General features: G+C 44.0%; 1 protein-coding gene across 1 annotated transcript; it reads right to left on the bottom strand.

Annotated features, from left to right (window-relative positions):
- Window positions 1–354: 354 nt before the first annotated feature.
- COPS8 (COP9 signalosome subunit 8) lies at window positions 355–10,178 on the bottom strand (the record flags this gene model as incomplete). Its single annotated transcript, XM_082001305.1, has 8 exons — window positions 355–434; window positions 1,736–1,777; window positions 2,936–2,998; window positions 3,462–3,569; window positions 4,554–4,686; window positions 6,068–6,116; window positions 7,112–7,182; window positions 10,101–10,178. The coding sequence occupies 8 exons, from the start codon at window positions 10,176–10,178 to the stop codon at window positions 355–357; spliced, it is 624 nt and encodes a 207-aa protein (XP_081857431.1).
- Between the last annotated feature and the right edge of the window lie 2,260 nt (window positions 10,179–12,438).

A 12,438-nucleotide genomic window follows, 5' to 3' on the forward strand; every position in this document is an offset into this window, starting at 1 on the left:
GCACAGAGCCTACTAGCATAAATTCCTCACAGTTAACCTGCTTCATTACTCTTCTTCATTTCTAATATACCTGAAAAGTTCTGCCTCTCTACTATGAGTCAATAAAAAAACCCAACTTACTATGTAATACTGCTGTGTACCTACTAAATAAATATTACAGGATTTAAAGGACTGTTTCAATTGCTAGCTTGGCTTTGGCAAAACACAAATCAGGATAACATACGCTAAACACTTCACACATTTGAGCAGAGGGTGCTGCAACATTTAACAGATACAAAATAAAATTAATCTTAGATTTCTAGAACTGTCAGTACACAGGATTCCCAAGTTGTTCTGAATACAGGAGCAGGGCAATCAATTTTCAAGGAAAGCCACATAGTCAGTCAATCTGGCCAACTGCTGTTCATTTGGAATTGGTGGAACCGGAGCAGCTTCTACAAAAATAAAACAAATGCATCATTAATATTATTAAGAAAGCAAATCCGCCTGCAATACCACCCATCACAACAGTAAGGGAAAAGTTAAATGCATCAAGACTGCTAAACAGTCTTACAACGGCATATCTTAACTGTATCTCCTACCTATGTAGCTTTTAGCTGACATCACTTTTCTGTTATCGGCAACATTAAGTAGTCCAAGAGTTAGTAACAACAAAGACAGCTGTAACAAGCTCCAGTTGTCAGCAGTCTCCCTTTTTTTTTGCATATACTGAAGTCTGACTAACAAAGACTGACAGTACTTCCACTTGACAAAAAGGCTCCTGGAGCTCTGTGGTTGCTCCTTCCCTTACAAGTTGCCTTACTGAAAAAACCAAATAAACCTACTGGGTTATCTGACTCACAAAACACACCAAAGTACTGCATGGGTGGCAGGAGAATGCAGTGCACATGCAGATCCTTATATAGACGCCAGCTAACCTGAGATTAGAGTTTAACAATAGATTGGAAGTGGCTAAAGCCAGGGAGATAAATTCAGAATTAAAAATCAGAAATAAAAAATAGCAGGAAAATTTGCATTTACTCTCCCTGAAGAGTTCACAGACTAGCATTCAGGATATAATTAAAGTAGACATACTGCTCAGGGCTGCAAGTAAGAGAGGTGAGGCTGACAATCAAAAGAATGTTTTCAAAAAGCAAGACTCCAGCTCTTGAGATTGGCTTGGAATTAAACCTGTAGATTTAAGACACTTCTGGCAACTATATTTGACCCAGCAAGCCACCAATTCATATCCGCTGTCACTGTCTTGTGAACAATAGAGACAACAGTGTTTTGAGAATCAGCATGACATAAAATACTACACCTCAATCTACAGTTGAGCTCTGAGGAAAACCAGAAGACTGCTTGCTTCTACAGGGAAGACTTCAGAAGTCCCACATCACACAAAAACAACAAAACCTACTCAGAGTTGCTTTGTGAAGAAGTTGCCTGCAAGTCAGAAGTTTTCACCAAAATCCTTTTTGTTTTACAGGGGTTGCCTACCCCTGCTTTGGACTCTGCTCCCTTCTTCAGCTATGGAAGCAGGAATCTCAGGCACTCCTCAAAATATGAGGGGAAAGAGAAGACAGAGGGAGAAACATGTTTGCATAGCACCCAACTGGGCTTTGTAGGGCTTTTTTTTTTTTTGAGTGGGGAATGATGACATCCATTTGTCTAAGACCCAATTCCTATTTTGTGATGCTGGTGAAACTGTGTTTACATTAATCATGCAAGTAGACTACATATAAATGGGAAGTACCTGATGAAGGAATAAATCTGTTAAAGGAAGCTTCCAGCACACCTGAAGAAAAACACAGTAGAAGTTAGCCCAGTGGACCCATTTTTAAACAGTTCTATATATCAAGCCAAAACTGGGAAAAAGGTAATTGAAATTAAACCTATTTGTTTATTTTACTTCATAGCCCAAAAGCAGAATACCCAAGGCTTAGCTGGTTAGACATGCAGCTTCAAAATAGACACCAGTCCCCTGCCTCTTTCTTTGGTCTCTGAAACAGCTCTTGCACTCACTTTTGGAAAAGAACCACATGTAACTAACTCTCAGCCCTTGTAAGCACTGCATATGTTGCAACCAGTTCATGAAAAAACTGATCACATGCAAAAACTGAGGCTAACTCCAGTTAGTTTTATGCCCTGAGGGATAAATTTCAACACCTTGCCTGGCACACATTTATTGTAATGTTCTGTGCTCTGAACACCTAAAAATTCTGCCCAAACAATGGTTTTTTTTCTTAGATGTTACCCGTCTAGATATGCTATGATTTTGCTCCTGCCAGAGCTGTACTGTGCAGTTTAAGAGCAGTCATTTCATCTCTACCTTCATAGCTTAATGTTTATTTTTGCCTCAGCCAGCCATAGATACTGCCTTTAGGAAAAAAACACAAGTATTTTTGCAGGCTGATCTTTGCAGGAACAGATATTCTGTTATCAACGTCATGACAGTGAAGAAAAGATCCAGTACAGTAAGTTTCAAAAAGCAAAGGAAATTATACCAACAACTTGAGCTCCTCAGAACACGACAATCTACTAGATCCCTGCCCAAAGAAGTTCTACTTCTTGTGAAAAAAAATCTCAGCTTCAAAATGGTATATTTTACTCATCTTTATTAGATTAAGACATGTCATTTGAGGTCATCCAACTTACGTTCCACTGAGTCAGAGCGAGCACCAGAGGAGGAGCAGGAGAAATCATTGCATATCCTGTCTGCTTTTGTTTAAAAAAGTTAATCTGAGGATATAGTTTAATCCAAACTACTTGTAACCTCAAACCAAACCCACTACTTTGTTCTTCCTACATTTCAGAAACACTCTGTGTTCTACAGCAGCATAAGCCACCATAAAAATATCTAAGAGAATATTGTGCAAAATTGTAATTAAAAACTAACACCTAATTACTAGAAAATGCTAAACTCTATGTCTAATGAAATAACAGCTCCACCTACCTGGCTTTTTAGGCATTACCATACGAGTTGAAAAGTCTGCTTGCCAGCCCTGTTCTAACACACCTGAAAAGGCATTTGCACATTTGTAAGAAAAAATACTGTATGGTTGCTGGAAATGCAAAACAAAGATGCACATTAAGATCACTAGAAAAGCATCTCAGTACACCGCCTATATGCCACAACCCAGACACACTTCTTGTAAGCATTTAGACATTTAGTTGGACAAGTTAAGATCATGAAGGTAGTAACAGCACACAAAACTAGGTTAACCCACTACCTTCAGTCTTCCCTCATGGCTGAATTGCTTTAATGCTTCCAGATGTAGAAGGGGAGGATAATCGATGTTAACTAGTGGCAACCAGTAAAACACTTAACCAGAACCAAGATATTTATGTCTATTCACTGCCCCATCACTTCTCTCTATGACAGTCTCAGAATTTGTACACATTTCTATTGACCATCACTTAACAGCTGTCTGATCTCAATCATCTAAAGAAAAACTATTCGGTTAATAAATGCAAGGTACCTTTCACAGCTTCTTCTACAGGAAGCCCGACAAAGGCTGCAAAATCATCTGCAACTATTGAGGTATATGCCTGAGAAACCAGTCCAAAGGCTCGTCTCCTAGTTGCATCTAAGAAGAGATAAATGCTGTAAGCAGACAGCAGACTAATCTCCATAACTAGGAAATCTGAGAAAATCCTTCCAATTCTAATATATTTGGAAAACCACTACCACCCTTAAAGCTAACACTTCAAGGTAGAAGTTTCCTCTCCCTTCCCACAACTCACTGAAGTACCACAGTCAGCAGCCAGAGACAACAGCTTGCTCTATGCCAGGACAAAACCCTTCAGAGAACACATTTAACTTCCAAATGTAGTTTGCAGCATCTTAGGTACTACCACCAGTATGTAAAGCAATTTAGGAAACTGCTTCCAATGGCACTCTCCATTTGCAATAGCTTGAGTGTCAAGTAGTTCAGAATCAGAAAAAAATCATTAAAAAGCAATTAGTCAAACTATTCATGCCTTTTTAACCACATCTGCTTTGATACCAAGGCATCTGCAAATCAGTCGCTTCTAAAGCTACAGAGAATTCGTTATTGCAAAACACCTTGGAAGGCTTTTTAGCAGTCTGTACTGCCCTCTAGTAGTAAGACTTTGCACATTACTGTTGCACAGTATAGTCAAAACATTTGTCTAAAGCCACATCGAAAAGAAAAACCTTTTCATAAGTGTCACAAGGCTCTGAAATACCAAGCCAAGTTCCCTAGATTGCTGGTTAAAAGTCTGATAAAACTGGGTAACTAGTGGTCTATTTTGCTATTACAGAACAAAACACCTGGTGTGTGAAGTTTTATTATGAAAGAATATACAACTACACACACAATCCTAAATAACAGTCTGTTTCTGCAAGTTTCTGTAATAAGCTTTTCATTTACACCTGATACCTAAAAATCCTTTAAATAAAACCTAGAAAAACTTGGCAACAATGCTCCTGACTACTTCTGATTTTTCTTAAGTAGTCATTTGTCTACTTGTCTATTTGTGTTTGAGCACACAGAAATAATTGAAGGCCACATATAATTCCATGCTACCTAAAGGAGTTCAGTTTGTACCTCTAAGTGCTTCCATAATTGGTTGAACAGTCTCGGACCACTGATGCGCACTGATTGTTGTATAGATTCCTGGAAAGTCTCTCTGCCAGATTCTTTGTCCTACTGACCAAACTGCACCAAGTTCAGCATTTGCCTGTTGTGACAAAACAAACAAAAAAGCCAGTTAACCCAGAATGGTGTCTTCTCTACAGCGACCATTCCGTAAAAACCCATTGCCACTCCCCTCCTTTTCCCCTTGTTAAGAGTATATCACTGTAAGGATGAACAGACAAGCATCGGGAAACCTTGTTCTAGCAGATATCACTGCTCCAAGCTCCCTGGTCCCTCCTCTACCAAAACTTTACTACCCAGAATCACAGAATCATTCAGGCTGAAAAAGACCTTTAAGATCATCAAGTCCAACCATCAACCCAACACCCCTACAGCCACTAAACCACGTCCTGAAATGCCATGCCCACTTCTTTGAAGACTTCCAGTGATGGTGACTCCACCATCTCCCTGGGCAGCCTGTTACCATGTTGGACCACTCTTTCAGTAAAGACATTTTTTCTAATATCTAATCTAAAGCAAAGTCTGTCAGAATAGCAACAAACACCAAACTGGGTAATAAAGTAATATTTCCAACTGTAAGGGAGAACCGATTTGTTTCTGAAGTTAAGACTCATACTAATCAGAAGATTCATCAACACATACACATAACAAAATACTACGCTCTGAGGTGTAACTTTCCCAAAATAATCCAGGCAGTAAGTTTCCCCCACCAGAACAATGCTTCACATGAAATGCAAGTCACACCAAAAAAGCCAGATTGATTATTCACAGACCATTGCTGTGCAACAAATGCAGCAAGTTGCAGAGAAAGTCCAAGTAAAATTTGGTCCAAATGACTGTTGAGTCAACTGATGTAATTACTCTTTTCTCTTGAAGGCAAAAGAAAATTATTTCAGAACCACCTGACAGCTCCCATCTTGACCATGAGGTTTCTTAATACAAGACTATAGAATGCTTGTTTCCTTGTAAAATATATGATCTCAAACCAAGAAATTAACAGTAAAGTCTGGAAGCATTTCTGGTATTCTATTTACCTAGAACCTCAAAACGCAGCTTTGATCCAAATGCAGTGCAAAACAAACTGCCGTCAGAAAGTTAATCAGTTTGTAGATGCATCTTACCTGAAGTCATTTTTCACTGCACAAGGGATTCTGCACCCTCATATGGAATGCTGCCCCATCCCAGAGTCAGATCCATTCTTTTCCTCCAGCTGACTACCCTTTATCAGGAGGTTTTCGGCTAAAAAGTCCACAGGTTTACTGAATTCTACTGTACCAGGTTATTTGGGAAGGGAAACAGGTAACTCATGCGCAGCTAGGAGATCTTAAAGACCAGCAGGCCATCTGCTGGGCAAGCAGTTCACAGCACAGAACCAAACAGAATCCTTGTGGGGAAAAAGTCATTCTTTTGCAAGCTTATATCTAACTGGTTTAGTATCAAATGGTATTTTACAGAGCACTTACAGATTTGATAGCAGGAGGGATTCTTTTCCAAAGATACCGGGCATTATTCCTAAAAAAATTGAATTAAAAATAATTCTCAGTAACCAAATACTTGCTACAAGGAGACACCAAAAGCTTTGCTGAGATGCTATAATTAACACAGAAGGAATATTCTAAAGCACTGAGACTTCTGTCTACTTCTAACAAAGTTACCCTCAAGTACCATCATGACTGCCACAATACAACAAAGTTCATCAATTGCCTCATTTAACACCAGCTTAGAAAAGGTTTCTTTCCTCTATCCTAGGCAGCATTTCACAGAAGTTCGTTTTGCAGTTTTATTTTTGGAATAGCTGCATCTTTGATGAACACATGTACAAATAGTAACTTTTCACAGTGCCAGTAGTCATTTAGACCAGTGGTGTCCAAACATTGATCATGCACTTCAGCAAAAAAAAATTTGAGCATGCACCCCTAGTATATGCATTTGTATTTATATTATATACATGTACTGCTGTATTATGTACATTATAAAGCATACAAATATAGAAGGTACAAAGCATGAAATAAACACCATTTAAAGACTTTATTTTACTTAATAGTACAAAAATACTTTCTTCATATGCCCACACCCCATTTTGCATACCAAAGATTTAGACTGCTTTGTGCATGTTCTTCCCAACCCAGCTTTGTCACATACATTCTGGAGACTTGGACATATTGAAACATTTAGTCATTTAGCCTTGAAAAGCTACAAATCAAAACATTGAAGTGTTCAACACTTTCCAAAGGAGCCAATTTCACTATCTCAGGAACCTTCTTCCTAAAGCCAGCCTGTTTCCCTACAGTTCAAAAGGGTGGGCAAAAGCAAACAGATGAGAATAATTTCTCTTCCACCTCTTGCTCAGTCAGGAAGTTCTGTGAATTTTTTTAATTTAAAAAGACAGCACTGCCTACATGGATTTTGTTGTTTGTCACACAATAATTGATATTCTGGCACCTAGAGCTCAAGCCAATAGTGACAAATTCAGTATGTGAAGTTAAAGATTAAATCAAGCCACTTACATGTCATTATGCAACAGGTATAAGGCTAGAAGTTGGCCGTAAACAAGGGGTGTTGCAATTCCTCCAGGGGCCTAAAACACAAGTACACATAATTTGGTTACATATTTCAAGAACAAGATATCTTACAAAATACACCAAGTAGCCAAGTTTAACAAAATCTCAACATTCCAAGACAGTTAGTGTTTTTCACACCACACAACAGGTCTGGACAGATTGTCACAGTCCCATGGTGATGAAGAGTTAACTTGCACGTGCCAGAAGTTTTACTCAGAAAACTTAGTTTGTTGTGTTGCATGAATAAAGCCAGGTTACATCCTTCTAACGTTCTAGCTTATGCTCATGAAAGGGGTAACCATCTTGCTTTACAGTTCCACACAAACAGCTGTTTCCAGGCACTCACGATACCATCTATCTTGAGCCGACCTTCAGTTCAATTCAGGGCACTCCACCAGAGTAAAGTTTCTTCGCTCACTTGAACTGCCCTTCTTAAAAATCCAAACTACGCTTTGACACTTGCCACATTTCAGCAGACCTCACAAATCATACAAGTAGAAAAAAAAATAAATTACAATAAAATTATAAAATTTTGAAAGTCTATAATAAAAAGCTGAAAAGATTTCCAATAAGGTTTTAGAAATTTATCAAAGGGTAGTGCAGCAAGCACTCACAGGAAGCCAGTTATGCAGCTACTTGATTTAACTACATGTGATTTATAGGCTCATCTAAGCCAAAAGCAGGTGATTAGCTGTGTCATCAAGCAGATATCATCATCCCCAGCCATTCTTACACTGTTTCCAGGGCTCATCACCTACGTACAAATACAACAGCTTCTGCAACTGTTCCTTGGATTACAGACAGTAAAACAAAGCCAGGTCAATTAATACCACCTGTTTGAACAGTATATATTCACCTTTGGTGCCCCTCTGTACTAAAAAGAAAATTCATTAGTTTCTCTGCCAGGAGACTAGCAGAACAGAAGGGAAAGCTAACTACCACCAGAACAACTAGATTTACGATCTACAGTCTTACTGAAGGAAGCACTGTGGCTGCATCTAGCCTGCAAAAAAACCAGCCTACATATCAACTCATGATCTGAAACACAAAGGCTGCCAGCAGACATTAGTGCTCCTGCAAGAATATTGATGCAGATGGAGACATGCACAACAAATAACTTACTGGCTTTGTCAAACATTTGGGAATAGTTTGCCAGGGGTGCATCTGTTGCCATTTACTCTAGGAGACTCTGCTGACAGACATAGCAGAAGCCTTGAGCAGAGCACAGTCTAAGTTCAGTGGCTTTGTAACAGCTCCCAGGGAGCCACTGAGGTCCAACACCACATGTTCGGCAGCGGGGAAGTGAAGAGAGTGTGCTGAACCTCCTCAAATGGCCACAGAAGCAAAACCCAAAGCCTGCTGGGTTCCGCCCCTGTCACTCAGAACTCTATCCTTGCATTACTCTGCAGAGGCCAAAGAGGCAGCCAAAGCCATTGCAAGTCAGGTTCAAACAGACTGCCCAAACCAAGTACCACACAGTGTTTTGAAGGCTTGTTAATCTGAATGGGAATCAAAAGGCAACTCCATTTACAGAAAGGCATTCCCTAATGGGAAGCCATTCAGTGACTGTTAACACATGCTGTGGTCTCATAACCCTAACCTTATAAACCTAAGGTTTATAATCCCTAAACCTATAACCCTCTACTCACACCTCAGCAGTAAGTGCTGTACACATGCACTCCTCTAACAGATGGGAATACACCTTCAGAGCAAATATAAACAGCACCCAGCAGGAAGGCTACTCACACTCAACTCTCCCACACGGTACAAGAGCACTCTTCTGCTTCTCTGTGCTCACATGCCCATCACTTGAGGCAGCAGGTAGCTCATTTTCACCACAACAATCTCCCTCCAACTCCACAACACTCTTCTACAGAACTCAGGGCATACCAAAAAGCTGCAGCACCATGCTGAGAACATGACAGGCACCTGGGCCCAGCACTGTAATAGGGCACAGAAACCTCAGCTGAAGCTTGATGATGCACACCCATAAGCAGGGAGCCATTCCATTTAAGGATTATGTCTTCCACTACAAAGCTGTGTGGTTTGTCAACACCAAAGTTCTGCTGTAGCAAGTGATCGCACACTGGAACAGCTCTCTCCTTTCAATCACTAGGGTACCAAGACTAAATATCGCATGAAAGAGGAAAACTCAATTTTTTTTCTCTTCTTTCAAATGGCTATGGTGGGATGCAGGAGCTTCACATTTAGAAGAGCACTGGAAGTGCACTGGAAGCTGTGCGAGACAAGAAAGGGTCTGTGGATATCACCTGGTGAAGAGCTTTTAGGATTAACACAGTGCCACTTGGATTTACCGCAGGCACGAGCCTGGCACACTAACAGTGCACGCAGTCAGATCTGAACACTCATCGAGCAATAGCATTTAAAACAGCACAGAGGACGTTTCCAGTGTGAGCTCCCACAACAAGCACACCACTGATCTAAGAGTAATTCAGCCCTCTACTCCCCTTTCCAATACCTTCTGCTTCTCAACTTCGTAAGACACATGGAGGCATACGAACTGATCTCTCTCTCACAACGTTCCCGTCCCCCCCCCCTCCGCAAGGACCCTAACATTTATACCAAAACGCTCTCGTTTATTGGTCCGCAGCTTCACAAGCTTCTGAACAGCTTTTGGGCGGGCTTTTACACAAACGGCAAGTTTAAGCACCCTCACCAAGCCCCCAAACACACACAGAGGCAAAGGGACACCAACAACCTTCCTTGTAGGACCAGATCAGGCCCTCGCAACAGCATTTTCAGGCAACAGCCTCTCGCCCACACCGCACCGGCAGGAAACGCTTGTGCCCAAGCCCACCAGCGCTGCGGAGCGGCACCGAGCCCCGAAGCCTCGCCGGAGCCCACAGGGCCCCAGCCAGGCCCGCGGGCCAGTCCCAGTAGAGCGCGCCCCCCTCCGCCCCCAGCCCGGCGGCACCTCAAGCTCCTGGGTCTCGCACTGCTCCAGGAGCTTCTTGAAGCTGAAGGAGTTCTCTGCCATCACCGCCACGGGCATCTTCCCCTCACGGCGCCTCGCCGCCGCCAGCCAGAACCGCCTCCCCTCAGGCGGCGGCCGCGCCTTGACGCCCCTTCCGTCCCGAGCATCACGCACTTCCGCCCGCGGCCTACAACACGGCGAGCCCTTCTAGCCCCACCTTTTTATGCTCTGGAGGACTGCGGGGCGGGGAGTCCGGGCCGCTTGCCGGGGAGGGGCGTGCCCAAGGTCCGGGGGCGTGGCCAATGGGTGCCGGGGGCGGGGCCGCGAGCGCAGCGCGCCGGGGCGGAGGATGCGGGCAGCACGTGTGTCAGACCCGCATTTTTTTAAGAAACGGGTAAATTATACCTTTTCCTCCCCCCATTATTTGTGTGTGTTCGCGTGTAATAAACAGATTTGCGTTTAGGGTTTTTATTGGCATATCTCGCTTACTCTGAGACATTCACGGTACGTACGCCACATCCTTTATTACACGTCACATATACAGTATACTGCAGCATCTATACCTGTCCATATATCCTATAAAATAGTACACATGCCAAAACGGCACACAATCTCCTAATACGGCATATAACAGCATATATGCTATTTTGTAGGCAGGACCACCCCGCCGCCCTGGCCTTGCCGTGGCTCCGGTTCCCGCCCTCGGCAAGGTCCCATCCACAGGGGCAGTGCCGGGACCCCCCAGTACTGCCCGCCTTTCCCCAGAATCGGGCTCAGGAGCCCTGTCTATGACTTCACTGGGGTTTTTTTACCTATTTATGACTGAAGGACGGGGTTTGAGCACGTTTGCGGCACGGAGTGCAGCCCCAGTTTGAGGCGCACGAATTAGGATTGTCGCCAGACTTTTGTTTTTACTGGGGCTGCAGAGAGAAACTCTTATTTTTGGGGGTAAAATTAACCAGGGGGGCTCGTTTTCTGTGATCCCTTGCTTTTTGATACAATGAATTTGCTTTCCACCATCACCCGCAGCCCCATAGCCCTCGAACGAAGCCGGACCCCAGCGCTCCCCCGCCACCTCCCATCCCCAGCGCTGCCCCGAACACCATCCCCAAAACCATTTATGCTTCATATTTGGCCAGGGACCCTTCCAGCCCTTTCCTCAAGCTGTGCTCAAGAGCTGCACCACCTCGATGCACAATTCGGATGCCCTGTGCAAGCCTGACCCAGCAGTGGCAGGGCTGTCCAGCGCTGTTCCCCACGCTTGTGGGTTGAAAAAAGGAAGGAATAGGGATGCTCAGCCTCTCGATGCTTCGGAATATGGGAGGGCTGGCATTAAGCTTGGCTCCTTTGCTGGGGAGTCTCCGTGCTCTGGGAAAGGTCTTGGCTATGGAAAAACAAAAATAATGTGTGTTTGTGTTCGTTTTGGGGTTTGCGGGGAGGAGAGCATCTTGGCAGAGGGCTCCAGGCGATGGCACTGCTGCTCCGCCGGCTCAGGCACCGCTTTTCCCAGCGACTCACCTCGCATCCTGCTCCTGGCCCCGCCGGCCACATCGATCCTGCCGGCTCTTTGTTGCCCCCGGCTCCGTGCCGGCATCACTTTGACATTCGGACATCTGAGAGGAACGTTGTCTTCACCTTTTGCTCCCGTCCCCAATTATCTCGTGCTTTGCAGGAGGCGAGGGCAGGGAGCAAAGCGGGCGGCAGCTTGTGATGATGCCGGCAGGAGACCTTCCCTTAGCACTGGCCAGGCTGGGGTCAAAGCGTCCCGGGTGGCCACTGTGGAGCAGGTTGATTTGGGAAGCCTTCGTCTCGCAGTGGGATGTCACGGGGTTGCAATCCTCCGTCGCGACGCGATCCTCCTTCCCGGTGCTGGGGGGGAAGGCAGGAGCCGGTTGCCGGCACCGCTGGCGGTGATGGGCCTGGGCAGGCTCTGTGCATGCTCCTTCCCTCCGCGGTGTAATCGTTTCATTTTTGGGGGAAAAAAACCCCAAAACAGTCAAAATGAAGCAGATAAGAGGTTTCCACGAGAGGGCACTAGCTGCAAGAGAAACTGCCTAAAAAGTCCAAGGGAAAAGGAGCGGGGGCTGTGGCTGCTGCTGGACATCCCACCGTCCCTTCCCTGCAAGAAACTTTCCATTTTGGAGCAGTTGGGCTTCTTTTTTTGTTGTTGTTGTTGGGGTTTTTTTGCAGGATTTCATTAAGCTTTTGGGACAACAAAGGAAACGTTGCTTTCCAGTTTGGTTAGCTGAGCCTCCCAAAGCCACCAGAACCTCTCTGAGGGCAATGCCTCGGCATGGGGGCAGCCGGAAAAGCTGTTTCCTCTCTTCATTTTTTTTTT

This window comes from Phaethon aethereus (genome assembly GCF_964289735.1).
Source record: "Phaethon aethereus genome assembly, chromosome: 6".
Lineage (NCBI taxonomy): Eukaryota > Metazoa > Chordata > Aves > Phaethontiformes > Phaethontidae > Phaethon > Phaethon aethereus.